Source organism: Triturus cristatus, chromosome 10, assembly GCF_964204655.1.
Source record: "Triturus cristatus chromosome 10, aTriCri1.1, whole genome shotgun sequence".
Taxonomy (NCBI): domain Eukaryota; kingdom Metazoa; phylum Chordata; class Amphibia; order Caudata; family Salamandridae; genus Triturus; species Triturus cristatus.
The window spans coordinates 605,105,750-605,133,719 of NC_140593.1; the positions used below are offsets into that span (position 1 = coordinate 605,105,750).

Genomic DNA, 27,970 nt, shown 5'->3' on the forward strand with positions numbered 1-27,970 from the left:
GAAAGTTTTGAAGCTATTTACTACGGGCTCATTCAGGTCATTCCAGTGTAGATTGAAGTCTCCAAGGAAGATCTGGGAACAATATTGTGCAACATTAGATGGGATGATTTCCATAATTTATTCGATGAATGAGATCTTGTCTCCTGACAGATGGTAAATTGTGTGCAGTTTGCATAAAGTCCTCTTGTTTATTGTGATGTTAGTTGTGAAATATCAGTAAATAGATTGTATTTACATCTCCTACTTGTGATGAATGATCTCAGAATGTCAACAGTGTCAGTTCCCTGATAATATTACATGTCAGTGACATTTGACACTAGTTGAGCACAGCAGTTTAATCTCCGGACTGAAAATGGCCCCACTCACGCCCCCTTCCCATATATATATTTTGAAGACCCCCAGGTTCTGACCCAGCCGGGGGTCAGATTTAATAAATTTAAAATCCCTCAGGTGATTTTATTTTATAAAGTCACAATCCTGCGGGAGTCCAGCAGGACTTACTCTAGATCATGATTTTATTTTTACATTTGTATTTGGGGCCCGGGGACGGAGGTGGGTATCCCTACCCTGCCCCCTTATATATTTATTTTTTTATGAAACAACACAGGGACTAAGCTCCCAAGTCCTGAGATGGCTCCCTGAAACATGTTTTTTCATGTTACAGGCAGCCAATCAGAGTGTTTGCTCCTGCAGACTGGGATATAAAATAGGACCTGGCACCAAAATAGAAATGGCTCCATAAGTGAATTAGATAGCTAAAAAAGTGCCCCATGTTTGCAAATTGGTGCATTTTTGAACTTGTAAAGGCACACTATATAAGTGTCTTGCAAGGTATAGGAGGCTGCATGGATTTGAACTTTTTGCAGATAATGTTTGTTTTAATAGCAGCAAAATGAAAAGTAAATACTGGCTTTGCAAGCACACAAACAGCCTAAAACCGACTCACATACTGGCCTTTCATACCAGCCCCTCGGATACTGCCGGATTGCCCTATAGGCCAGACCAACCCTACTTGCGCATAATGCTAAAAAGATAAGAACCATTTAGACCAGGGATGTCCAATGCAGGTCCATGACGGCGGGATCAACAACAGATTTTCAAGCAAACCATTTTGCAAATGAGTTTTGCTTAGAATCATTTTTTTAAATGTATTTAATGTGTATAGCAAGCAAATCTGGCATGGACTTGGACCTATGCAGAACACAGGAATGGTGAGAGAATATTAGTGCACGAGGTAAAAGGCAATTTTGCCAGCAGGGACACTCGCCATACATTACAAAAAAGTGTGGTACCATAATATTGTATACCACTTGATATACATTTTGTGTCCTAAATATTGTTTAGAAGAATATCAACCCTTTAGATTTAATAAAGAACCTCTAGATGCATATTTTTTTAGGGCAGTATTTTTCTAAATGATATTTAAGACTTAGTACTTTTGGCAGACAATATTTTTGTATAGGAGATCAGGCACACAACCTTGCAAACACTATTATAATGTTGCAGTATTTTAGCACAACCAGTAGGTGGCGCTCTAAGGCTGCTGCCTTATTTCACCGAATGGCAGCTCTGGACCTGGGTGGAAACTGCTGTAAACCCTGTTTAGCTGTGGGACCAACTTACCTAGTTTAAGATTGATCAAAAGGGGCCTGTGTTGCACCTTTCTAGGCACAAATGCTGGAAAAAGGCACATTCACACGTTGGCTCTCTGTATTTCCCCAAACCCATGCATTTATGGCCCGTGGAAGACTCCCTGAAATGAGTTTTGCTTGCACATCATCTCGCTTATATTCAAAAACATTTTTAAAGTAGTTATAGTGCTTTTATTTGTATTGTGGTTATATCCTTAACATAAATGGCATAGTAGTTTTTCTAGCAAGTGTGCTAACGGGTGTTTTTATTTTTCAGCCTGCAGTACAACCGAATAACTGACACTGGAGCCCAGAAGCTCACTGAAAGTCTCAGAAAATGCCCTACCATTAAACGTCTGGGGTAAGTCCTCGAAAATGTATAATGGAATGTTTCGAAAACTCAAGTTCATGCCATTATGTTTGAGGACATTTACAGCTCAAGTTACGTTCTGTGAAGTTTCCAAAGTGCACACTCTCCAATACAAGGGCCTCTTGATGCACTAAAATTGCATTTGTGAGATATTAAGGTCAAATAAATATCACTACCTCTACATTCTATATTCATTTCGTTTTTTCTATAGCACCTTAATGGTCTCTTCTTAATAATATAGAGTATGAATGCATAGAGGAAAATACAGACAAAGGTGATGTGTAATTTACAGGGCCACTGGAATTATGCAGCAGGAGAGAGCCAAACTATGCGGCAGGATTGACAAAATTATGCGGCAAAAAACCAATAAGGTGGAAGTTCGCTATTCCTCTTTTAAGCCCGAAGGCAGCACACATCGCTGCGTTTTACGTAACTTTTGATCCATTTGAGCTGGGAGCAAAATGTATTTTGTTATAATCTGTAGACTATCTAGCAGGTGAGAGACTATGTGCCAAATCCATAATTCTGTGGAAAACGCAGATGCCAAAAAAGTGCATTAGTTCAGTGACTCTGTGTATAAATAAGTGGGGAACCTATGGTTGGAGAGTTGAAGATAGGTCCAAGCAGGTCAGCAATTGTTCTACGAATGAGGCAGCCCTGTCAATATCGAAGATGGTAATAAGAAAAAAAAAGCAGGGCAGAAACTGTGGTTAAATCTGGCCAGTTACACACCGTAAGCGGCCTCACAGTTGAATCGAACAGAACACATCAATAAAAAGTTCTATCTTCAACAGCTTTCTGACATTACTTTCTAATAGAAAAGAAACTTTATTTCGACACTCAGTGCTTTAAATGGGCCGGCACTCACTGATACTGAGTACCGGCACCTCCGATTTTTTTTGCCGTCAGTACCGGCACTTCTCTGTATCCAGAGAGAGTACCGGTACCATGATCAGCACGGCAGGCGCAGATTAGGTTTTCCCTCCAGTGCAGGGCAGATGCAGCTCTGCTTCCGAGGAGCTTGTAATGAGTTAATCTGTTTCAGTGACATGAACGCATTTCTCGTGGGCTTTCATATGTGCTGCAAATGGTACAGAAGTCATTAAGTATGATCATATATTGCCCTTTGACCCGCCCCTAGCCCCGCCCACTTGCCACACCTCTTTTTTAGTGAGTACCTGCACTTATTTTTTCCCATTTAAAGCACTGTCGACACTACTTAATTTGAGCCGGTGGTTTCCGGTGCTTAGCACTGGCACTTAATCATCAACACCGGCGCTTTTCATGAGCACCAGTTAAGGAGATTAAACGATTTTCCCAGAATCACAGGTTTTTGAGCCCTCGCTCAGACTTTAAACCTGATTCCCCAGCTCCGAAGTCTGCAGCTCTGGCCCTCACACCGCATCCTCTCCCCACTTTCATGGTTAGTAATTTGTTCTGTTTTTGGGTGGGGCTAACAGGAGAAATGGGCTGGTGCATGCTGCCTCCTGACAAGAGCCCCAGCACTTATTTATTACAAATTAACCACTGCTTCCACACCACACAGCCATTTCATCCATCTTTATGACCTAGATGTGGAAGATTTACTGATTTAAGTCCAGAACTAACCAATTAGGCGCTATGAACTCTGTAGATTTTTCGCACTCCACACAAAATATAATTTTGCCAGCCGGACTACTCCCAATAGTTGATTTGTGTGTCTTTTTCCACAAATTTGGTGCCATCTCCTAGTTGCAAACTCTAGCTGCGCCTGCGGTTTTATCTCGAATTATAGTACCAGCCTAGTTCCTGCCATGTGGCGGTCATTTCTGTTGAGATCATGAAGTTGAGGAAACTGTCATCTCTGTCTAATAATATTTTTGATGGGTTGCTTGTAAATGTTGTCAGTGTATTGCAGGTGCGCCTAAGGTTTATAGTGGACTCAGGCTTTAGTTGTTGATTGATAGTGTTTCAAAAAGTTGTAAAACTCCGGGGCATATTTACAAGAGGATTGCACCACTGGAACATCACTTTTTTAGACGTTCTGGTGGCACAGTGCCCTGCACAATATTTGCAAAGCCGTGTTATGCCACTTTTCGTGGCTTAACACTGCTTTGTAAATATGCTACTCTTTCACGCCGTTTTCTTTGTGAAAGGTGCGTGCAATGGGTGTTGCTGTGGGTGTGTTTTCAAGGATCTGTAAATCTGAGGCAGCACAAAAAACTAACACCATGCAAAAGCAGGTGTTAGATTGGCGCAACGAGGAGAAATACTTTCACTTCTCCCCGTTTATTCTTTTTCTATGTGTGCTGCATGCTCCCTTCCTGCACAAAAACAATAACTAAATAATGGTGATTTGCTACTTTTGTGTGCATAGAAGTAGCAAATCGCCATTATTGATTGTTTATGTGCAGGAAGGGACACCTTCCTGCACATGAAAAATCATCCCTGCAATGCAAGCATCCTTGCACTATGGGTCAAGGGTGTCTCTGTTGGCACTAAGCATGAATGGCTCATGAATAAGGACCCCTGTCATTTTCCCCTAAGTTGGTGCACAATGGCACCCTTGTGCCATGGTGCAAGGGTGACTGTGTTGCGGGGTTGATTGATGTTGTGGCTCCATCTCTTCTCGAGACGTCTGCAGGTGGGGCTGGACTAGTTGAGGGTGGGAGTGAACCAGTTGGACTTCTTGGAGTGTTGTTTGCCTGGTCTTTTCGTGAGGGATGCTAGGGTGTCGGCGCAGTTGGAGATCCATTGGTGGCAGTTGCGTACTGCGGTGTTGGCGTCTGTAAGCGTTGTAGGAGTGGTGGTGCTGAGGAAGTTGATGAGAAGTTCTTCGGTGGCCTTGATCCAGCTGCGACGGGGGAGCAATGATGGCAATGGTGTAAGGATGGCATGGTGAAGGCGTGATGTAAACAATGATGGTCGATACAGGAGAGTCCTGTGGTGTGGCTGTAGTTGAAGTTCCCATTGGTGGAGAAGACTAGCCCGAGCATGTGTCAGGCTATGTAGGTTGGTGCAGTGACTGGCTGCTTGAGTCCAATGTTGGTGAGGTTCCCCAGGAGGGGGGTGGTGTTCTGGTCACTGGGGTTGTCCAGGTGGAACTTGAGGTCTCCGAGTAGGATGTAGTCGGTGGATGGGAGAACCTGGGATGCGATGAGGTCTACAATGGCATCGGTAAATGGGGGTTCATGGCCCGGGGGGACTGTTAATGAGGGTGCTGTCGAGGGTGGGGTTGGTCCGGATCTGGAAGTGGAGGTGTTCCATGGTCATCGTCGGGTCATTAGAGTGCGTGGTCTGTCGTAGTGTGCCTTTTTTAGACAATGGCTGCTCAGGGTGGTCCATGCGGGTGAATTTGTAGCCATGGTGGATGGTGATGGTGATGTTCAGTCTGGAGCAGAGGTTGGTCCAGGTTTCCATGAAGAAGGCGATGTTTGAAAAGGTGGCGTCGAGGAGGTCTCAGATTTTGTTGCGTGTATGTGGAGGGACTGCACGTTGAGGAGGATGCAGTTGACCCAGTCAGCTGTTCTCTTGGACAGCTGGGCAGCAGGAGGCTCTCGTCTGCTGATGTGGCAGAAGGTGCTTTTGCAGTTTTGACAGGCACAGGGTGCAACAGAATTCTACAGTGTTGCTAGATGGCAGGCGGTGTTGTATCCAGGGTTGATGGCGACGAGGGAGCTGGCGTCATAGCGGAGGAGTTTCCGGGAGGAAGGGTCCTTGGTGCTGGGCACGGTCCATGGGCATACTGATGCAGACGGCTTGCCTTTGGTGCACCAGGGGTATGCCCACTGCGCATGGCCGTACAGCGGCTGCCATTATGTAGTGCTGCGGGGGGTACTGGACAGCTGGGAGGTGGGAAACGCAGGAAAGGACACTGGAGGGGGCGGGGACGCAGAGGGAGCTGGGGTTGTTAATATTTTTTTTAAGATTCTTACCCCTAGGCCAGGTCCCGCGTCTTCTGTGCTCCTGCTCTCCTAAGTCTGCTTCCAGGAACAGGAAGCAGGCAGGCAGGCAGGCTCGTTCCCCTCAGCCAATCACAACGCTGCAATGCAGCATTATGATTGTTCTTGAGCGCCGTAACAAGGCATTCAGCCAGGGACTGGAGGGGTGGGCATCTTCTCCATGCAGGCTGCAATGCAGTCTGCATTGCAAACGGGGATGTGCGCATGACTGCTTTGGGCGGCCTGAGAGGCTGACCAAGCTGTCATTGTACACTTGAGTGGGCATAACACTCCGCCCCTGCCCTGCTCCATGAGTAGAGCAGCCCCACCCACCCTCCCGCACACCAAGGAAACCTAGCATGAGTACATCAGAAAGATATCATCATGATATGTTTCCTCTTCTTGCACTGTTTTGAAGCAGTGGGGCGATGCTCTTCCCCCATAGCGGATGAGCTGCGACTGGTGGTGCGTCACCCACAGGTGCCAGGCCTGGGTCTGACTCGACCCCTGGACCTCCTCCGCTACGTGTCCCACCTTCTCCTCACCTGGACATTGTAACCGTGGCACAATCTGCTGCACTCTCTCCAAATCTGAGACTCAGCCGGCAGGTGCCTCAGCCAGGCGGGATTTCACAAGCCTGGGTACAGCAGTCGCCGCCAAGTCGCCTGGCCAGTGCAACATCCTGTGGCCTGTGATGCAGAGAGGGGTGGCCCACCATTGGTAATCTCGTCCGTGCACCCCGGTGTAGTGGTGGCACATGGTATGCGTTGCAGATCTCCCTACGTTGGTGTACAGGAGCGCCTCTACTGTTCACAGTTCCAAGGGGCAGCAGACAGTCTTCTCAATCAGGTCAGCAATGTGTCTCCATGCGACCTGGCAGAATTCACCACCAGGTAAGGGCAATCACCAACACCTCAATATCTACCGCCACAGCCCAGCAACTCCACAGCACCTCCGCATCCCACTCCAGGTCTCAGACGCAGGCCCAGCGAGACCTCGGGGCCCCGGGGACTGTCCGCACTTTCAAGGTTTTGGATGCCATGGTGTTTGCAAGGAGTGCGCAATGATAAGTGATGCATCGCTGGTTTTGCCCAGCGATGCGGCTCTTTTCATGATTGTAGCTCTGAATTTCCTCTTCCCCTGGGACTCTGGCTGGTCATCCTAGCTGTTGGGGGCTTGGGGGGTTGTTGAACTGTGCTGCACTTGGCCCTGGCTGCTCCATTCTGCATTCCATTGGTTGTGTTGCCTATTTTTCATTGTAGTTGGACTTATAGGCTATTTTTGCCTCTAGAGGCAAAAAAAGTCACATTTGGCTGACTAACATGAGTTACCTGAACCAATCACCATGTAGCGACGTATTATAAATACATCGCTAACAGGGCAATAGTTTTTGGCGATAGGCCGCGTTAGGAAAACTGCCGCTAGCTAACTCTAGTTTGTAGCAGTTTTTGTACATATACCCCTATGTCTCTCCCCCTACAAGTGCCCCTGCCTAAAAACGACTGTGCTTTACAGTAGACTGGAAACTTTGGTTGTGGTACTTGTGGTTTGAGAAAAGTCATACATGAATGCAATGTCATTTAAAGTTTTTTGTGGGCCCTGGGCAAGATAAATTATAGGGGCCCCTGTTTGGATCTGCTTTAAATTTGAGAGCTCATTTTTTCTTATACATGCCCTATGTTGCCATGAATCATTGAATCATGTAATAAAGGTTATGATACAACAATATACTAGAGGATAAGTTAATTTTCCTAGGGGGCCCCTTTTGAAGGTGGGGGCCCTGGGCAGTTGCCCACTTTGCCCATGCCTTAAAACGTCTCTGCATTAATAGCCACCGCAAATACGGGTCATATGGTTTTGCGGTCCATAAGAGGGGCATTGATAATGCTATCATCTAGGGGGTATGTTCCTCTCTTTACTCTGTAGTGCTCCACCTGCTGCCCGTTCGCAAATCTTGAGATTTCCTTTCATCTGAGTCAATTTGTGCCTCTTTGTTTCACCACCATTCACCTCCTGCCCCTTAATTACACTCTTGTGTGTGTTCTTTTTCAACTCTGCTTCCTCCCTAGGTAACTGTTTTTCAGTTTTTCTCTTCATCCTTCTTTATCCTTTTGTGTTTTTCTCTCCCTTGCTCTGTCAAAATATGAGGAAAATTAATTGCTGGCCCCCAAAAGTGAGTGCCATTGATCCCAGTTACAACCGCTAACTCAAAATAAGCACAGAATGGAAGGAACTCTTTTCTCTATATTGCTTTTTAGGTCAAGCCTAGACAGCGCCTGCACTGTCAGGTGGTCTATGGTATGTACTTTGTGGATTCTGACTCTTCCCACCTCTTTGGATTGGCTTTTGTCTGTGTCATTCAAAAATCGTAGCCTGCAAATGGCTAGTGGTTGGTGTATGTCCCACCTTTTCTCTCAAGTTAACTCCCACAGAGTATTGACACAGGAATGAGCAGTGGTGTGCACACAGTCCCAACATATTGAAATCCAACGAACTGAAATGCGAGTGCAGTCTGGTGCATGATTACTGCCGATGGTTCCGAACACGCTCTCGCCGCTCCCGTGCATGAAATGAGCTCTAACACTTGCTATGTGGAGATCCCATGTTTTCTCCCTCTGTCCCGGCTCCTTTCATGCCTCAAGGAATTCCAGTTAAATGCAGAGCACTTGTATTTATTAGTACATACGCACTGCACGCCAGGTGAGTTATTGCATCCTTCCCAGCACTGAAGCGGGCGTGGCACCAGTCAAACGATAATGTAGACTGGTGCTAGTCAATCGCTTTGCGCAGCTCTGGCCGGTTCACATGTTGGAGGCAGCGGTGTTACGACAGTCCCAGCAAATTTGTGGAGGCAGGGTTAGGATGAGAGGGCACCAGGGGAGGCGAAGCATGCTGAGTGGCAGATTAGCTTCTCAGGTAGCTGGAGGCGCCACATTGGGACCAGGGTTGCTGGATAAACACATCTGTCTGGTAGTAGACGGGTGAGGTTAGTGCAGTGCCCGCACAGCTTCCTCTGTTAAGTAAGACCTGATGCGCGATAACATTTCTTTAAGGATTGTTCTGTGGGTAGTGGTCTCGCTGTGGGGTGTACCTGCTGGTGCAGCAGACACAGTGGTGGGTGCCGGTGCTGCAGAGTGCGATGCAGTAATCAGAGTTCTTACCTTTAAGTTGGTACCGGTTGTTGAGGCAGCACAGGCTTCAGTGTTAGGGGACCCCTCCCCCCTGGTAGGGTACAATAGTGCTTCTTCCTGTGTGTGAGCACAGGACAGTAGAGCTACTATGGACGCTGGAGGGTTTCCTAGGTGGCAGTGCAACTAATATATCATCGCTATGGGCTGATGGTGGTCTTCCTTTAACTGGACGCTGGCGTCCAGTGTGTATGTATGTATGTGTGGTAGGGGTAATTGGATTTAGAGTGTCAGATGGGTTCACCCTTTCAATGATATTGGAATCCTACAGGGTTGTGAGGGTGTTTCTTGAGTGATGGTGCAGTGAATGCAGAGCCGCTGGGTGCTGGAATGTGTTAAGGGAAGGGATGTTGCAGAAGGTAGTGGTCTCTCTTTTTTTTGTTTGTGCAGATTTATATAGTGCAAACTCGACCCGTAGGTATTTGAGCGCTTTACATGAGCACCAGTTATGTTACACAAGGACACATTCATTTTTTTTAATTTTTTTTGGTAGGCACGGGGAGATTAGGTGATTTGCCCAGAATCACAGGATGTGGAGTCGACCCTGAGGCTCGAACCTTGGTTTCCCTTCTCCAAGGTCAGCAGTCTAGCCGTGAGACCACATCCTCTTTTTCTGGCAGTGCGGCAAATGCGGTTGGGGGGTTGCTGAGGGTCTCCATTGTAGTAGATGGGAATTTCTCATGGGTGCTGGGGATGTTCCTAGGTGTTTGTAGTTGGTGTATCTGTCTGTCTCCTGGTTCTCTCTCTCTCTCTCTCTCTTGCTGGCTGATAGGGGTGTTCCATTAGCTTGTACCAGGTTATTTTATTTGTAGTAATGCCGTGAGTCTGCGATCAAACTGAAAAGAGTGTGCCACATGGTGAGGGCACATGGATACTTGAATGTACTTTTGTGGGTGGGTGGGACACTGGTGTTGTCATGAATAACTGCTTAAGTGGCACTGCACATTTTGTCTCTGGTGGGAATAGGACACGTTACAACGCAAACATTTACAACGCATGCCTTCACAACACGGTTTTTACATCGCAACATCCATTACAATGCATAATTTTCCAATACATGCCATCACAACGCATTTTTAGAAACTACATTTACAACGTATTCTAATACAATGCATACCATTACAACGCGTATCATTACAACGCATTATAGTTTTATTGCAACAGTAGGGTAAGTGTTGGATAGTGTAGGGGTAAAAATTACTATTCCCACACCAGTGAGTGCAACAGTAGGGTAAGTGTTGGATAGTGTAGGGGTACTATTCCCCATTACTTACCTTATAATGCGTTGTAATGGCATGCGTTGTTGTGACATGCATTGTAATGGCATGCGTTGTAGTAGCATGCATTGTAATGCCTGTGTTGTGTTGGCATGCGATGTAAAAGCAGTTATATTGTAATGACTGTGTTGTAAATGTAGTGCATTATAATGACTGTGTTGTAATGGTTGTTTCCCCTCTGGTGGTGGTAGACGGCATGTCTTTGACTCTCCATAGCCCCCCCCCCCGTTCCCCCACGATCTGTCGAGCTCCACTGCAGTTATCTTCAAAACCTTCACAGCAAAATTAGTGACTTTTCTCTGTAGTCTGGTGTCTGCAGTACCCAGGCAGGTGCTCGTGCCATAAAAAGGTGTGCCAGAGATTGGCCCTGCTCACTCCCCGTGAACAGAGGTCTCCAGTGGCCTCTAATTTGTATTTATTTATTTTTTGTGGCTTTGTATAGATCTTACTGGACTCGAAGGTATTGGAGCGCTTTACATAAGCACAAACTACACGACACATCACATTACATGAGCACCAGTTACATTATACACAAGGTCGGATTCATTTCTTAGGCATGGGGGATTTCACGTGATTTGCCCAGAATCACAGGATGTTGAGCCAACTCCGACAATCGAACTTGGTTCCCCAGTTTGTAAGTTAGCAGCCCTGCCCGTAACGCCACATATATCTACTTTCCACTAGTGCTCATAAACAGCCAAAAAACGTCTCACACACTGACCTGTCAGACCACAGTTTCTGACACTGCATGACGAATATAGGTCTTTTTCCCGCAGTCTTTTTTCCCGCATGGAATCACAACGCAACGCGGTCGTTACAACGACTGCGTTGTGATTCCGCATACCATTACTCCGCAAGTCGGAACAACAACTTGCGGAGGGAGGGCGCTGGATGTTGGAATAGTATAATTTACTATTCCAACTCCAGTCTTTGTGGACACTAGGGAAGGTGTTGGATTTTAAATCCAACACCTCCCCCCCTCCCCCCACCCCCCCCCCGCAAGTCGTTGTTCCGACTTGCAGAGTAATGGTATGCGGAATCACAACGCGGTCGTTGTAACGACCGCGTTGTGATTCCATGCGGGAAAAAAGTTTCGTCATAAACGTTGATTACCCTGCATGACTGCTCTGTGGTAACACCGTCTTCTGTGCACCACTTTCAGTGCGGAATATTAGCCTAGTATCGTTTTTGTCTGGGTTTGTTGGACATCTGCCAACAATGCAAAAATGTGGAAAGACTGGTTACACCTTTTCCTCACAGGGTAGACTTGCTTCCCCAGAAGTGCCACTGTCTAAATGCATGTCAGAACAAATGTTGCAGCACCATGGATAACATGCTACTTGGCTAAATACTTCTAAGGTCCCAAAGGCGAGACTGATTGCTTTGCAAATGCTTGTTGTGATTACCTGACAGGTCCAGTTCTAGCGGGGGGCCAGGTGGGCCAGGCCCACCCAAACATAACCCTGGCCCACTCAAACATGAGCCTTGGCCCTCGCAGTGAGGACATGAAGGCCAATATAAAATGGGCCCTTAAATTTTAAAACGTTCCCTCGAACGTTGTCTTTCTTCCTATTCTGGAAGTTGGGTAAATGGGCTTTGGCTCTTTCTCGCAGCCCTCCCCAATCACCCAACTCCTTTTAGAGAGGTGGTTTGCCCTGCAGGTACCTTAGGGGCATGGCGAAGGGGACAATTTCTTTATTTGGCACTGAGTAACTTTTGCCTACCATCCTGCGTGGATACGTCCTGCGTGGATATTTCCTTTTCTGTTCAGGCCTTCTGTTCAGGCTGGAGAAAAGAAGTTTATTCTGATTCACCTTTCCTGACCTCTGCAGCTGCTTATCAGATCAAGTGACACATGGGGGCCTATTAGGATGGCAGGCGGACGTAAGCGGTGCTGGGACCGGCTGCCAGTGGGGCGGCGGTCCCACACCGGCAATTAGGATGCCACAGTGGCGGTGGCATCCCCCATCCACATCATTGTGGCGGGCGGTGAATACAGCACCGCCCGCCATAATGCTGTGGCTGCACCTTGTGCATTTGCATGCACAACGTGGCAGGCACTGCGTGGTGCCTGCCACGTTGTGTATGCAAATGCAGGGGGGTACCATAGGTACCCCCATGTGCACCCCCAACACCCTGGGGGCCCGCAACGGACCCCACAGTCATGCACCACATTCCTTTCCCGCCATGGAAAGGCACTAATCCGCCTGTATGCTAATATCCAGCCCCTTTTCCGCCAAGTCGACTGGTCGACTGGCGTAAAACCGGCGTACGGTCTTTCCGTCCCCGGGGTCCCCCCCACCATAGTAATATGGAGGGGGAAATGGGTGGCGGGCGGTGTATAATGGCAGGCGGATCGCAACCGCCATACGGGCGGTGGCAATCCACCCGACATTATAATAGACCCTAAAGTTTGACTAACAGAGTAGGTAAGAGAATATGTTACTATTTGTTTTTATTTTTAAAATCTGCACAGGCCCAGCAAGGCATATAGTTTGTGTATGCGTCATTTAAATTGTTTTTATCATTATCATGGCCATGGATGCAAGACAACAATACAAATGTCCATATAACTGGTGATTAATGATCCTGCTGGAGAGCAATCCTTTGCCTGTTGGTAGTTTTGAAATGCAGATAAGCTGTATTTTATGTGGAGGGCTCAGTGGGTTACTGCCTTTGTCGCAGAGATTCTTGTGTTACTTGCAGTTCAGAAGTTACAATCCTAACATAGAAGTGACAAATTGGGCCCGAAGTGGCTCACCCAAATGCACCCTTGGCCCACCCAAATAAAAATTCCTGGAGCCGGGCCTGTTACTTGAGCTCTAGGAAACGTTAAACCCCTCTCAAGACAGACCAAAAATGTACTAATACCTCAGCTCAGGGCAGAGGTTTAGATATACTGTGAGGTGCACAAATAAAAGTCATCACTTATCATGTTTCGTCATCACTTATCATGTTTCAAATCACATGTATGTTCTGAAACTGACAACATTAGCCCTATAATTAAGAAAGTGAACTCAACGTACAAGTGTTATACTTATATTTATGTACCGTGATTGAACACGTTGTAATCAGTAGGTACTTTTTATTATGAGCTTGGCTGCCATCTTCTGTTGATAAATGGAAATGACAGGAGTAAATGTTATATTCATTCATATAGTATACATTTATTATTATTATACATTAAAGTAATGTACTTAGTTGCTTATGATTAGAATACAATGTCCGGTGGGGGGCGTTGTCGCGTTGTAGAACACATAGAACTACCTATTGAAGTCACAAATGTACTCATCAGAGCAACAACCGCGAATACAGAAAGTATACAGTCGAGTATAACGATGAGGTGTTAGGTGCCGTCTTTTGGAGAACCAGGTTCGAGTCTCGGTGTCGGCTCAAAATACTTTTGATTGTGGGCAAATCAATTCATCTTTCTGTTCCTAAATGAGTGGATCCTAGTGTAATGTAGCTGGTGCTTATGTGAAGCGCTCCAATACCTGCGGGTCGAGTTAGGGCTATATAAAAAAAAAAATGCAAAGGTGTTTATGTTGCATTACGTAAATGGCTGGTCAAACGGGTACTCCTTGGAATCTGTCAAATTCACAGCTGCGCGTAAGTACCAGTGTAGAATGCTTTGTGGAAGTCGTAAATTTACTGGAAACAAATGCATAAACCCACTTGAGGTAAATATCACAAGCGAGTTTTGTGAAGAAATTGTCCTTGGAATATTGTCGGAACTGCAAGATGTACTAGACTTAAACTATCAGTCTGAAAAAAATGTATATAGTTCATCTTTGGACTTTTTTAATAACCTACCGAAATTTTGCATAAAAGTGTTCAGTAAAAAAAAAAATAATTGCGTGCAAAAAGAGATGGCTATACTTTGAATAGTAATATAGATATTTCAAGTGGAAACACCCATACAGGAAATTTAAATAAGATACTGCCCAAAGAAGACGGTGTCCAGTGTGTATGATTTTTAGCCGGCTAGGTGCAGGTGAATCAGCCTGTGTGGTGGAACTCTTTTTGCTTACATGGGGAGAGTAGAGTGGAGGGAGACATTTCCAAAAGGCTGACCACTGAGTCACGCTCTGGTCCAAAACGACGAGACTGTTGGGTATTTTTAAAACGACTATATATTAGAGAAAAACAAGTTTTTATCAAGAACATTACAGTTACATGTCACATATATTTATTCATACAACCACTAACAAATAATCTTTTGTGTGTGATAATGCATGATTTGGTACATGCTATCTTGTACAGCTTTAGTGGGCACACTATTATTGTAACTGAAAAAGGTACCAGTTCTGGCCGTTTGGAGCACCTTGTGCTGTCAGTATTCGACCAGGGAGCTAAACTTATGCCAGAAAACATTGCCTTGTCTACCAGACACCTGCGACTGTCTCTTCCAAGTAAGCCCCATACCGAAGTTTGTTTACCATTTAGTTTCTCATTACAGCTTTAGTAATCACTACGTTTCTCTTTATTTAACATGTGTTTGGTGCGACTTATCCTCTGGCTGGCTTTGGAAAGTGCACTCATAGATAGGGGAAAGTGTATAAATTGTGCGCACAATACACATATGCAAAAGCCATCTATGACTGTGGATCTGTACTCAACTGCTTTGAATTATAATCTTATCAATACTTTTATGCTGTGCTTAATTTGTCAAAAGTAATAATTTATGCAGGGGGGCAACATGTATACTACGAGCCTGCTACAGGGCTGTCAAATTCTGGGAGCATTCTGCAGAACACATAGACAAATGAAATCTCCTGAATTGATTGATTTTGTGCAGGAAGGTGTTCCTTCCTGCTCAAAATCAATCAGCCCCGCAATGCTGGCACCATTACACCATGGTGCAAGGAAATATGACTCGTTACAACCAGAGTCATCACAACGCGTGCCATTACAACGCGGTCATTACAATGACCGCGTTGTTACACGCAAAGCCATTAGTACGCAAGTCATTACATTGACTTGCAGTAGATGGCGCGCTGACATTAGAAATGTATAATTTACTATTCCAACCCCAGCCTACCTAACAGCAGGGAAGGTGTTGGAATAGTAAACTATATTATTTCTAATGTTAGCACGCCATCCACTGCAAGTCGATGTAATGACTTGCGTAGTAATGGCATTGCATGGTAACAACGCGGTCGTTGTGACAACCGCATTGTAACGGCATCGCAATGTGATGCCTGCGTTGTAGTGGCTGTTTCCCGGTGCAAGGGTGCCTACGTTGGTGCACAGCAGCCAATTCTGCACCGGCACTGGGGAAAAGGATAAGAATGCACTGTATCACATAGATACGGCACTTTCCTGCCTGTTTGTTTTGACCTAGGGCAGCGCAGCAAGATTCCTTGCGGCGCTGCCCTACATAAAAACCTCATACATAAGGCCTGTGTCTTTAGCTCAGTCTTGCAGGCTATTTTTCAACCCTGCTTTCTGCATTCGTCCCTTTTGTCTATTTTTCGCTTCTTTCTGTTTTCTACCTGTATCTTTCTTAATTTGAGTCAACTACGAATGCAGGGAATGATTGTTCATGTGCAGGAAGGTGTCCCTTCCTGCACATTCACAATCACTAACAGTGATTTGTAACTTCTATGTGTGCTTCAAAATGCAACACATGTAAAAGTTGCAGCTCGTTATTATCTAATGATTGTTTATGTGCAGGCAGGGAAACCTTCCTGCGCATGAATAATCACTAATGCCGATTTGCTCTTTCTATGTGTGCTGCACACATACAAACAGCAACAAGCATTGGCATAGCCAATAGGTCTTGCCTTTGGGACCTTATGTGTTTAGCCAAAACGTTTGGCTGTGTTGTAGAGAATTGTGGCTGCTGTGCATCATGTTCAAAAGTTATAATAAAAAGTGTTGAGCATTTTTGTTACCTTTATACAAATGAAGACGACATTATATACAAATGAACAACCTGATTAAAAAAAGATTTTAACATAAAAAATGTCTTGCTGTCAGTGGGTGCTGATGAAAGTAAACTATCACGTGGCATGTGCTCTGCAGCCTTGAGGGTTGTCATAGGTTCAGTTCCAATATTGCACCGTATGTGTAACCACTACCATTTTTGCAGAGACTGGAAATTATGCCCATAAAGTTAAGCCATGTGCCCAGGATCACACCATGTGGCGTTGGTGGGATTGCAGCTTTTATAACATATGACACTCTCTCCTCTCGGAAGAGCCATAACATAATCTTTGGAAATGGCTGAGACAGGCTGGCCTATCGAGAACTTGCGAGCATTTGAAGTTACCTCCCACATCTCAAAGGCACGTGTGGTTCAGAGTCACATGTTAGGCTGAGCCGGGGTGGGATACGTTTACAGAGAGACACATGAGCAGAACCTCACATTTGACTGACACGTTGTTGACTCTCTCCCAGCTCTACAAGCGTTGGGCGGCCTCTGCTTTTGTCAGCCCAGCCACAGTGGCCCAGGGCTCTTACTCGCCCGCCCTCTACCTTAAGGACACTGGTGCACAGTGGCAGGCAGTGTGAAGATGTTTCACGTGCGCGGACCCCTGTTTCCAGTTACCCACAATCTGACACTTTGCCCAATTGCATGCTGTCTTTGTTAAAAAGACGCACACAAAGCCCAATAGCCTGGGACAAAACCAAAAGCACATGCATGAGCGTGTGCGAGCGTGTGGTGAGATTTCAAAAGCCCTTACATAAAGTCGAGCAGAGCAGCGCATGCGCACTGCACTAGGCTCGACCTAAAAATGAGGAGAAATTAATTATTTCTCCGCGTTGCATCAGTTTAAGACCAGGTCTTCCCTGGTCCTATTTTTGACACCGCCCCATATTGATGGCAGCCTTATAAATAGGGGACAGCGTAAAAAAACAATGAGTATTGCGGCGTAACGCCCACTGCAACACCCATTGCCTGGCCCTTTCGCGCACCGTGCTGCGTGAATAGGAGCATTATTTACAAGGCGGCGTTAAGGTGGTGATAACTCCTTGTAAATATGCCCCGTAATATGTTCCCCAATTTCAGACAATACCTTGAGCGACAAGAGTAAAATTGGTAATAGTGCTACAGAGGATTGAACTTTATTCATGGTGAAAGGCAGCTAACTGTATAGTGCCAATGATGAATCTGAGACAAATATTGAGATTTATAATTCTCCTTCATACCTTCTTTAGGATGTGGAATTCGACTATTCCTCATGGAGTTCTCGAGCGCCTTCAAAAGCAAGATCCAAGAATTAGTTAGCGACTGATCACACAGGTATGTGCCCTGTCCCTAATGCTCGACTGTGTTTTTACTTAGCGGAATGTTTTGTTTTTCTTACAGCATATCCAATGTACACATATATCTAAACTGAGTTCTAAAAATGAGTTATGTTGCCGGGCATATGACTGGAAATGGTGTGATAACGCCTTTATGTGATTTAAATTATAAGGCCTATTTTTATGATTCCAACAATTATACCAGATTCTGTCATTCCTGCTTCTTTTGAGTGGTTGATTGTCAAAGGTCAGTATCATAAGGGTCACTTTTGGTGAAAAGAAGATTTTTTTTTTTAGTTACTGCCTTTATAGTAATTTTTTTCTTTATTCTTTTTGAGTGTTGATTGGCAGTTCTATTCCATTATTCCCTCTTTTATACCCCCCCCCCCCCCGAGTACACCACTGCCTGGAGGTGGCAAGATTATTCTCCCCCTCCCTTCTAGCATCGTCATCCACTAGACTTTCGGACATTTCTGCCTCTGATAGTGGTGTTGCAGTGGACTCGAAGTAGGCTCATCTTGTGACCATGCCACTTGCACAACAAGTAAGGATCTAGGGTAAGCTACCTTCCAGACTATACCTCCACTTCTGGTTCAGCTAATGCGCCTACCATATAGTCATGCGAGGATATTATTAATCTTTTCTCTTCCAATCATTTGGTGGACCCTGGCTCTGCTAAAGCCTTCCAGTGTGATCATGTATCTCTCATGTTCACTCTCTTGTAAAATTTTCCTCCTGCTGTTTTCCACAAACAGTCAAATCATCAGCCTTGTCAAACTTTCAAATTAGTGCTTGTGAAAGCCAGGTAAAATTTGAAAGTAGGGGCTGCAGTCTACTGTTTATCTTTATCTTGATTCAGCTTCAAACCCATATTGCACAAATGAGTCCCTCCTTCCTTTTCACGTTCTGCATCAGGACCGGAGTGTAAGTCTAAGAAAAATGGGCAGTATAATAATTAATTATGAAAATCTGTTTTAAGCAATCCACAGTGCCTAATTCCAGGGTACATGTAAGAAATTGGGGTATTAGTTTGGGTTCCCTGCCTCAAGTAATTACCACAATCTTTGTTAACAGTGCAGGGTGGCAGGCTGTAGCTGAACAGCATTGGACATGAGATCAACACAGATAGGCGATACCGACACAACGCAAGGAGGCAAGGGCAACAGGCAACAGCTGTTTGGTTTTGGAGCTGCAGAACACAGCTTAATACAAAAAGAGTGCAGCCACAGAGAATACTAGGTTAACTGAAAACAAACAAAAGCAGGCAGTTCTTTGTTGGCATAGAAAACAGACAGTAACAGAGATTACCCAGATGAACCCTGGAGGGGGCTTAAACAGTGTACCAGTGGTGTTCCCAGTTGGCACTGATAAAAGACTGAAAGACAATTGTAAGAAATTGGGTTGTTGATTGACTGGACTGTGTGCCGGGGTCAAGCAGCAACCACAATCCTTTTTAGGGTGAAGCACAAGCCAACCTTAAATTAACCAGTGCTCAGCCATCTTGTAGCTTGGCACAGACCAGTCATTCGGAACTTAGAGGCAATGTGTAAAGTATTTGTGCATCACTTCAAACAGTAAAAAAGTGAAAACACCTCACAAAAAGATTTCCACACCAAGTAAGAAAAGTAGAACGTTTTTAAAACAGGACTACAATGACAAAAATATAATTAGTAGAACCTGAGATATGCAGTTTTAAAGATTTGAGTGAAAATAGAGCCAAAAAAGCACATAGTACCAACTGTGGATATCTAGACACGCCTCACTGGGACAAAGCCACAAATTCAGGCCAACTGAGATGAAGCATGGCCTGCTGAACAAAGTACCTTAAATCCTGGTTTGCGGAGTGTTGCGAGAATTTGTGTAGAAGATGCGTCGCCCAGTCAAAGCGATATGTTGGTACCGAGATGCAGCGAGGCTGTGATGCGAGGTCCTGCATATTCATTGAGGATCTCATTGATGAGGGATTGCGATGCAAAGTCTGGCATCAAGGATGTGTCGTGCAGTTGGGGCTAGCTGAGAGGCTGTGATGCGGAGTCCGGCATCGTCATCCAGGCTGCATCGACTCGGGATGCAAGGGCCTGTGCCAAGGATGCGTCATGCAGTGGCGGTTTCAATGGCGTTGTGGGCTGTGGAGGTGATGTGGGTTTTTGCAACAGGTCGAGTCCATGCAGCAGCAGAGATTCATGGGTTCTGCTCAGGGTTGCGCTGCACAGCAGAGGAGATGCGTCAGTTCCGCTGGATCCACAGAGGCTGGCAGAGCACTTCCAGGTGTCCAGGACTGGAATGGCACCACCTGGCAGGTAGATTCACAGATGGCAGAGTCCAGGTGTAGGTACAAGGTTGTTGGAAGAATGTTGTGTCCCTGAGACTTCAGATTAGGAGGCCAGACAACTAGCCCTTGGAGTCACTCTGGGTTCTGTGTTCAAAAGATGTCCAGTGCTTCTCACCCAGGCAAGAGTGCAGTAGGTCAGCAGCAGGGCAGAAGGCCTTCAGAGCAGTAGTCCAACAGAGTGGTAGTTCTTTAGGCAGTACAGCAGTCCTTAGTCCTGGCAGAGTATCCAGAGGTTGAGAAGTGTACTGAAGAATTGTCCGAGGTCAAGTATTTATACCCGGTTGTGCCTTTGAAGTGGAGAGAAGTTTCTAGAGACATGCCTTTGAGGTGCACAGGCGCCCTGCCTTCCTGGCCCAGGCTCCAGACTAACTACAGGGGAGGTGCAGTCCTTTGTGTGGAGACAGGACACAACCTAATCCATTGTAAGCAGGGCTGTGCTCAGCTCCTCCCACCACCCTTCCAGTGACGGCCCATCCTGTTACCTGAGTTTCCCATTGTGTGTGGCTGTCTAGGAGGAATACACAAAGCCCAACTGTCAACTACACCCAGCTGTGTGACCCAGAGACAGACTGCAGGTACCAAATGGCTATGACAGGAAAATACCAACTTTCTAAAAGATGCATTTTCAAAATTGTAATTTAAAATCCCACTTCACTGTAAGTTAGAATTTTACATTACAATTCCAAAGACACCATCCATGAACTGTTTACCTGTTCCCATTTGAAAGTTACAATTATTAAATATAATAAGCTAAAGCCAATGTTATCCTATGGGAGGGATAAGCCTTGCAGTAGCGAAAAACAAATTTAAGAGTTTCTCACTACCAGGACATGTAAAACTTAAAAGTACATAACCTGCTTTATAAATACATTGCACCCTCACTTTAGGCTGTCCAGGGCCTATCCTAGTGGTGACTTATATGTATTAAAAAGGAAGGTTTGGGCCTAGCAAAAGGTTTACTTTGCCAGGTCGAAATGGCAATGTAAAACTGCACATACACAGTCTGCATTGGCAGGTACAAAGTTGTTAGAAGCCTGTTGTGTCCGAGACTTCAGATCAGGAGGCCAGCCAACTAGCCCTTGGAGTCACTCTGGGTTCTGTGCTTAAGGGATTGCAGCCTTATGCTTCTCATCCAGGCAAGAGGGCAGCAGGGCAGCTGTCCTCCAGAGCAACAGTCCAGCAAAGTGGTAGCCCTTTCAGCAGCACAGCAGTCCTTCTTCCTGGCAGAGTATTCACAGGCCCAGATATGTATTGAAGAATTGTTGTTTCAGGTATGTATACCCATTTGCGCATTTAAGTGGAGAGAGGTTTCTAGAGGCATGCTTTTGAAGTGCACAGCTGTCCTGCCCTTGGCTCCATACTAACTAAAAGGGGGGGTGTAGCCCTTTGTGTGGAGACAGGCCACAGCCTATTTAAGTGTAATAGGACTGTGCCCAGATCCTCCCTTCCATCCTCCCAGTGATGGCCCATCCCGTAACACCTAAGTTTCCCATTGTGTGTGACTGTCTAAGTGAAATGCACAAAGCCCAACTGTCAACTACACACAGTCATGTGACCCAGATACAGGCACCAAAGGGCAAAGACAGGAAAATTAAAACTTTCTAAAGGTGACATTTTCAAAATTGTATGTTCGAGGCATATGAGCTGCAGATTGTACACTTAGCATAGATCGCCATCTGGTGTTGGGCCCGGATGTTTGCAGTTTGTTTTTGTTCTTTGGACAGTCTTTGGAAGTCACGAGTTCGGTGACTCCTCCTTCGGTCCGTACTGCGCATGGGCTTCGGCTCCATCCTCAGATTGTTTTTTTCCGCCATCGGGCTCGGATGTGATACTTCGTGCTCCGGCTTCGAACTTCTACGGTTCCAGCCTCGACGGAAAATCCTCGTTCTTCGAGTTTCTTCATCTATCTTCATCTCTCGAAGCGGCACTTTTCTCCATTCCACACATCGGCACCGGCCTTCGGGCCCTCCTCGACTCCGGTCCCGGCTGATGGAAAGGACTCCGTTCAAAAAGTGCCCAAAATGTGGGTCTAAATTTCCCCACACCGACCTCCATCAGGTGTGTAACCTTTGCCTCTCTCCGGAACACGAGGCTAGAGACTGCCCGCCTGTAAGTCTTTTCGATCAAAAAAGACCATCCGGGATCGAAGAGCTCGACGCACCATGGCGCACTCATCGACCGCAGCTCCACCGGACATCTTCGGAGACGACACCGGAGCTTCGGGGCAACAACACACCGAGCAGGAGGAAGATGTCGTCAGCGCTTCCGAGGCCGACGACTCCGACGTGGAGGACATCACACCGGCGCAGAGGGTCGTGAGTACTCTACCCCCTCCCACCCCCGCGCCCAAAACCAAAGAGACTCAGGTTACACCCTCGCCTGCAGGCCTGGGTAAAACCAAACACGCAGCTTCTATCACCCCACCTTCGGGCCCTGTGTCGAAGCCTCACAAGTCTCACGGCAGCTCGGGCTCGAGCCAGCCGACACCTGGTGCCGATAAACACCGTTCGGCACCGAAGAAAGTGACGCCCAGCTCGACTCCGAAACCACCGGTGCCGAAGCCTGGACTCTCGGTGCCGACAAAACACAAGCACAAATCCCTCGGCACCGACGCTCCGGCGCCGAAGCCTACCTCGACGCCGAAAAATCCGGAGGTTCCAAAAAGGCATGGCGCAGAGAAACCACCCAAATCCTCGGCTCCGAAAACATCGGCGCCAGCGGATGATTCGGCACCACTGGACCTTTTTACACCAGATCCTTATCAAAAGACCTTATCTAAGGATCCAAAGACTGGGCTATTGACTTTAACTGTCAAGAAAAGACGTCTTGACACACCAGCTCCTCCTCCACCGCCCAAGCGGAAGGACTCTGCCACATCTCCTCTCAGAGTGCCCTCCCCACCACCTCCTACACCTCCTCCTCCTCCTCCTCCTCTTCCACCTCCTCCCCCTCCCAGGTCTCCGCCACCCTTGCCTCATCATTCCCCGACCCCGTCCCCAGATCCGGATTACGGGGATCCAGATTATGACCCGGCGGACGCCCCAATGGACCCCACTCCACCGGGGACCCCAGACCCATGGGAAGATTACCAAAACCCTGACATACCGGATGTGCCTCAGGATGACCTCTACCCATCCAGGCCATCTCCCCCAGAGGACTCACTAGGGTTTCACCACTTAGTGCAGAGAGCAGCACACTACCATGGGGTGGAAATGCATAGGGAACCAGTGGAAGACGACTTCTTACTGGATACATTTGATATTCAGGATTAGTCCACAGCCATCTTGCCCATGCTTGCCCATGCTTAAGGGTGTCACCAAGCATGCTGCAGAGGTGTTCAAAGACCCTGTCAGGGCCAGGGTCTTAAACCCTAGAATAGAAAAAAGTACAAGGCGGCACCCACAGACCCTACATACATTAAGGGCCCTGCTCCCTTAGATTCCCTAGTTGTGTCCACAGCTAGAAAGCGGTCTAACTCCCAATCCTCAGGTGAGGCCCCACCGCCAGATAAGGAATCGAAACTTCTAGATGCGTCTGGTAAACGCACCGCCTCGCAAGCTGCGAACATCTGGCGCATTGCGAATACACAAGCGCTGCTTGCGCGTTATGACAGAGCACACTACGATGAGCTTGAGGCTCTTATGCAGCACCTCCCGGAAAAACACAAACGTAAAGCTCATGACCTGATACAGGAGGGAAAGCTAATTACTAACACCTCCATTAAATGTGCCCTCGATGCAGCGGACACTGCTTCTAGAGCCATAAATACTAGTGTCCTGCTTGAAATTATTCGGTCAGGGTACTGTCTCGAGCTAACATCTACCCCACCTAATATCCCACCACGGCACCGTCCAATGTCTCAAGAACATTCCACACTGCTCAAACAGGAGGTGCTCTCCCTCCTCCAAAAACACGCTATAGAGCAGGTCCCCGTCAATCAGCAAAATCTAGGGGTCTACTCTCTGTATTTCCTGATACCAAAGAAAGACGGGACCCTGAGGCCCATTCTGGACCTCCGGCCTCTAAATGCATACATACATTCAGACCATTTCCACATGGTCACCCTACAGCAAGTCCTCCCTCTCCTCTGTCAAGGAGACTTTCTCACTACCTTGGATCTGAAAGACGCATACTTTCACATTCCAATACACCCTTCTCACAGGAAGTACCTCAGGTTTGTGGTGGACGGTCAACATTACCAGTTCACAGTTCTCCTCTTCGGGGTCACCACCGCACCACGGGTGTTTACCAAATGCCTAGCAGTAGTAGCAGCACACCTCAGACGTCAACATATTCACGTCTTCCCTTACTTAGACGACCTACAACCAATGTGTGCAACATACAAACAGCACCATCCAACTGCTCCACCAGCTAGGCTTCACTGTGAACTACCAAAAGTCCCACCTCGTACCATCTCACACAAAGCAATATCTCGGGGCCAATATAGACACCTCCAAAGGTATTGCCTATCCAAACTCAGCCAGAATCGCAAGCATACAAGCCTTGCGCCAAACGTTCCTTCCTCAGCACTCTCTTCCATCAAGAGTGTTTATGAAGCTCATAGGGATGATGGCATCTTGCATCTTCATAGTGCCCCATGCAAGACTCCACATGCGTCCACTCCAAGAGTGCCTAGCACAACAGTGGAACCAGGCCCAAGGACAGCTGACGGATCTGGTGTTGGTGGACGGCCGCACCCATCACTCTCTGCAGTGGTGGAACACCACAAACCTTTCCAAAGGGCGGCCGTTCCTGGACCCGGTTCCTCAGGTGATTCTAACAGCGGACGCATCACTCTTGGCGATCTTTCTAGCCCTAAAATCCTTTCAAAAACAGATTTCAGCCAAAGCAGTCCTCATTCGCACAGACAATATGACTGCAATGTATTATATTCAAAAACAGGGGGGGACACACTCTCCCCAGCTCTCCCGCTTGGCCCAGAGCATATGGAGATGGGCAATTCCTCAAAACATCTTTCTCCTGGCACAGCACGTTCCAGGCGTACAAAACACCATGGCAGATCTGCTCAGCAGACAAACGCAACAACTACACGAATGGGAACTGCATCCACAAGTTCTTCGCCCATTCTTCCACAAGTGGGGGCATCCTCAGATAGACCTCTTCGCCACCCACGAAAACAAAAAATGCCCAAGCTTCGCCGCCAGATACCCACACCCGTTGTCCAAAGGCAATGCGATATGGATGAACTGGTCAGGCAAATTTGCATACGCCTTTCCACCTCTCCCGCTAATTCCATTAGTGGTCAGGAAGCTACAACAGCACTCCCTCACACTCATTCTGGTAGCCCCAACATGGGCCAGGCAGCCGTGGTACACCACGTTATTACAGCTATCGGTGGTACCACATCAAAAACTGCACCTGTCCCCATGCCTCCTAACTCAGAACCATGGAGAAATCAGGCACCCGGACCCAGCTCAGCTCAACCTTGCGATCTGGCTCCTGAAATCTTAGAATTTGGGTACCTTAACCTTCCCCCTGATTGCATGAACATTATCAAGGAAGCCAGACGTCCTACCACTCGAGCATGCTATGCCGCAAAGTGGAAGAGATTTGTTGTTTACTGCCGTAACAATACAATCAACCCCTTAGATGCATCCATACAACACATCATATGCTATCTACTCCATCTTCAAAGGTGTAACCTGGCATATTCATCCATACGCCTACACCTAGCAGCGATTGCTGCTTATCTACAAAACAGACAGCATTTATCACTGTTCAGAGTGCCCGCTATTAAAGCCTTTATGGAAGGCCTTAAACGAGTAATTCCTCCCAGGGCACCACCTTCCCCTGTATGGAATCTAAATGTAGTTCTTACAAGGCTAATGGGTCCGACCTTCGAACCAATGCATAAATGTGAGCTACAGTTCCTCACCTGGAAAACAGCTTTCCTCGTAGCTATCACTTCCCTTAGGAGGGTTAGTGAAATACAAGCGTTCACTATACAGGAACCCTTCTTACAAATACATCACAGCAAAGTGATACTTCGTACAAATCCAAAGTTTCTGCCCAAGGTCATTTCCCCCTTCCATCTCAATCAATCGGTGGAATTACCTGTTTTTTTCTCGCAACCTCAATCTGTTGCGGAAAGGGCTCTACATACACTTGATGTTAAGAGGGCTTTACTGTACTACATACAGAGAACACAACCTTTCAGGAAAACTAAACAATGGTTTGTTTCCTTCTCTCCACCGCATAAAGGCAACCCCATCTCTAAATCAGGGATAGCTAGGTGGATTGTAAAGTGCATACAAATTTGCTATCAAAAGGCAAAAAGAACATTATCTGTTCCACCTAAAGCCCACTCTACTAGAAAGTTAGGGGCTTCTATGGCTTTTCTAGGGAACATACCCTTAGATGACATCTGCAAAGCAGCCACATGGTCAACACCGCACACCTTCACAAAACATTACTGTGTAGACGTGCATTCCAAGCAACAAGCTAGTGTGGGCCAGGCTGTACTAAAGACACTATTTCAAACCGCTGCAACGGATACCGGTGGTCGCCGCTAAGGTTGGGTACTGCTATATAATCTATGCTAAGTGTACAATCTGCAGCTCATATGCCTCGAACGGAATATGCTACTTACCAGTATGCATCTGTTCTTGGCATGTAGAGCTGCAGAGTTGTACACGCCCACCCGCCTCCCCGGCTACCTGTAGCCGTTCCAGTCCATCTTATTTAGATACAACACACATAGGTTTCTCACTGTTATTACTACGCTCCATCATTTCCCTGTTGGCGAAAAACAATCTGAGGATGGAGCCGAAGCCCATGCGCAGTACGGACCGAAGGAGGAGTCACCGAACTCGTGACTTCCAAAGACTGTCCAAAGAACAAAAACAAACTGCAAACATCCGGGCCCAACACCAGATGGCGATCTATGCTAAGTGTACAACTCTGCAGCTCTACATGCCAAGAACAGATGCATACTGGTAAGTAGCATATTCCTTTAAAAACCGACTTCACCATAAGTTAGGATTTTTCATTAAAGTTCCAAAGACACCATACATGAACTGGTTACCTATTCTCGTTTGGAAATTAAACTTATTAAATGTAATAAGCTAACTCCAATGTTATACTATGGGAGAGGTAGGCCTAGCAGGAGTAAAAAACGAATTTAAGAGTTTTTCACTATCAAGATATACACAACTTAGAAGTCCATGTCCAACTTTTTAAATATACTGCATCCCGCTCTCTAGGCTGTCCAGAGCCTACCTTAGCGGTGACGTATATGTATTAAAAAGGAAGATTTGGGCCTAGCAAAAAGTTTATTTTGCCAGGTTGGAATGGTAGTTTAAAACGGCACACACACAGGCTGCGTTGGCAGGCCTGAGACATGTTTAAAGCACTACTAGATTGGGCAGCACAATCAGTGCTGCAGGTGACTAGTAGCATTTAATTTAAAGGTCCTGGGCACAGGTATTGCCACTTTACTAAGGACTTACAAGTAAATTAAATATGCCAATTGGGTGTAAGACAATTTTACCATGTTTCAAGGAGAAAGCACTAGCACTTTAGCACTGGTTAGCAGTGATAAAGTGTGCAGATTCCTAAGGGCAGCAAATACGAAGTCAGCAGAACAGGAGGTCTGAAGGGAAAAAGTTAGGGGGGAAACCACACCAAGGATGCCAGGTCTAACAACAGTCCTTAGCTGGCAAATGGGATGGGCAGGCAAAGCTAGACATGAAACAAGCAGCGACACAGGAAGAGTAAGACTGACTCTGGAGCATAAGCATACCAGTCTGTGATGAAAGTTCAGAACTTGCTACCCTGGTGAGCACAGGAACAGACAAGTAGTTCGGTAGTAGGGCAGCGGTTCGGTTCAGGAGTGAGGCTAAGTGACCATTGATGGGGCACTAAAGGTTTGATTTATTTCCAAAGGCAACTCCCAGGAGGCACAAATGCAATTATTTAGCCAGACCCAAGCAACTAGGGGTCCAACTCCTGTCCACAGGCTATACATATGCTGAAAGAGGC

General features: G+C 46.5%; 1 protein-coding gene across 9 annotated transcripts in view; it reads left to right on the top strand.

Annotated features, from left to right (window-relative positions):
• Positions 1-27,970, top strand: part of CIITA (class II major histocompatibility complex transactivator) — a 473,615-nt gene that overhangs the window by 440,713 nt on the left and 4,932 nt on the right. For all 9 annotated transcript variants that reach the window (XM_085632115.1, XM_085632119.1, XM_085632121.1 and 6 more), the window contains 2 exons: positions 1,909-1,992; positions 17,551-17,635. In XM_085632115.1, coding sequence (XP_085488241.1) covers positions 1,909-1,992; positions 17,551-17,620 — 154 coding nt within the window. In that variant the 3' untranslated portion in view covers positions 17,621-17,635. The remainder of the gene's footprint in view (positions 1-1,908; positions 1,993-17,550; positions 17,636-27,970) is intronic.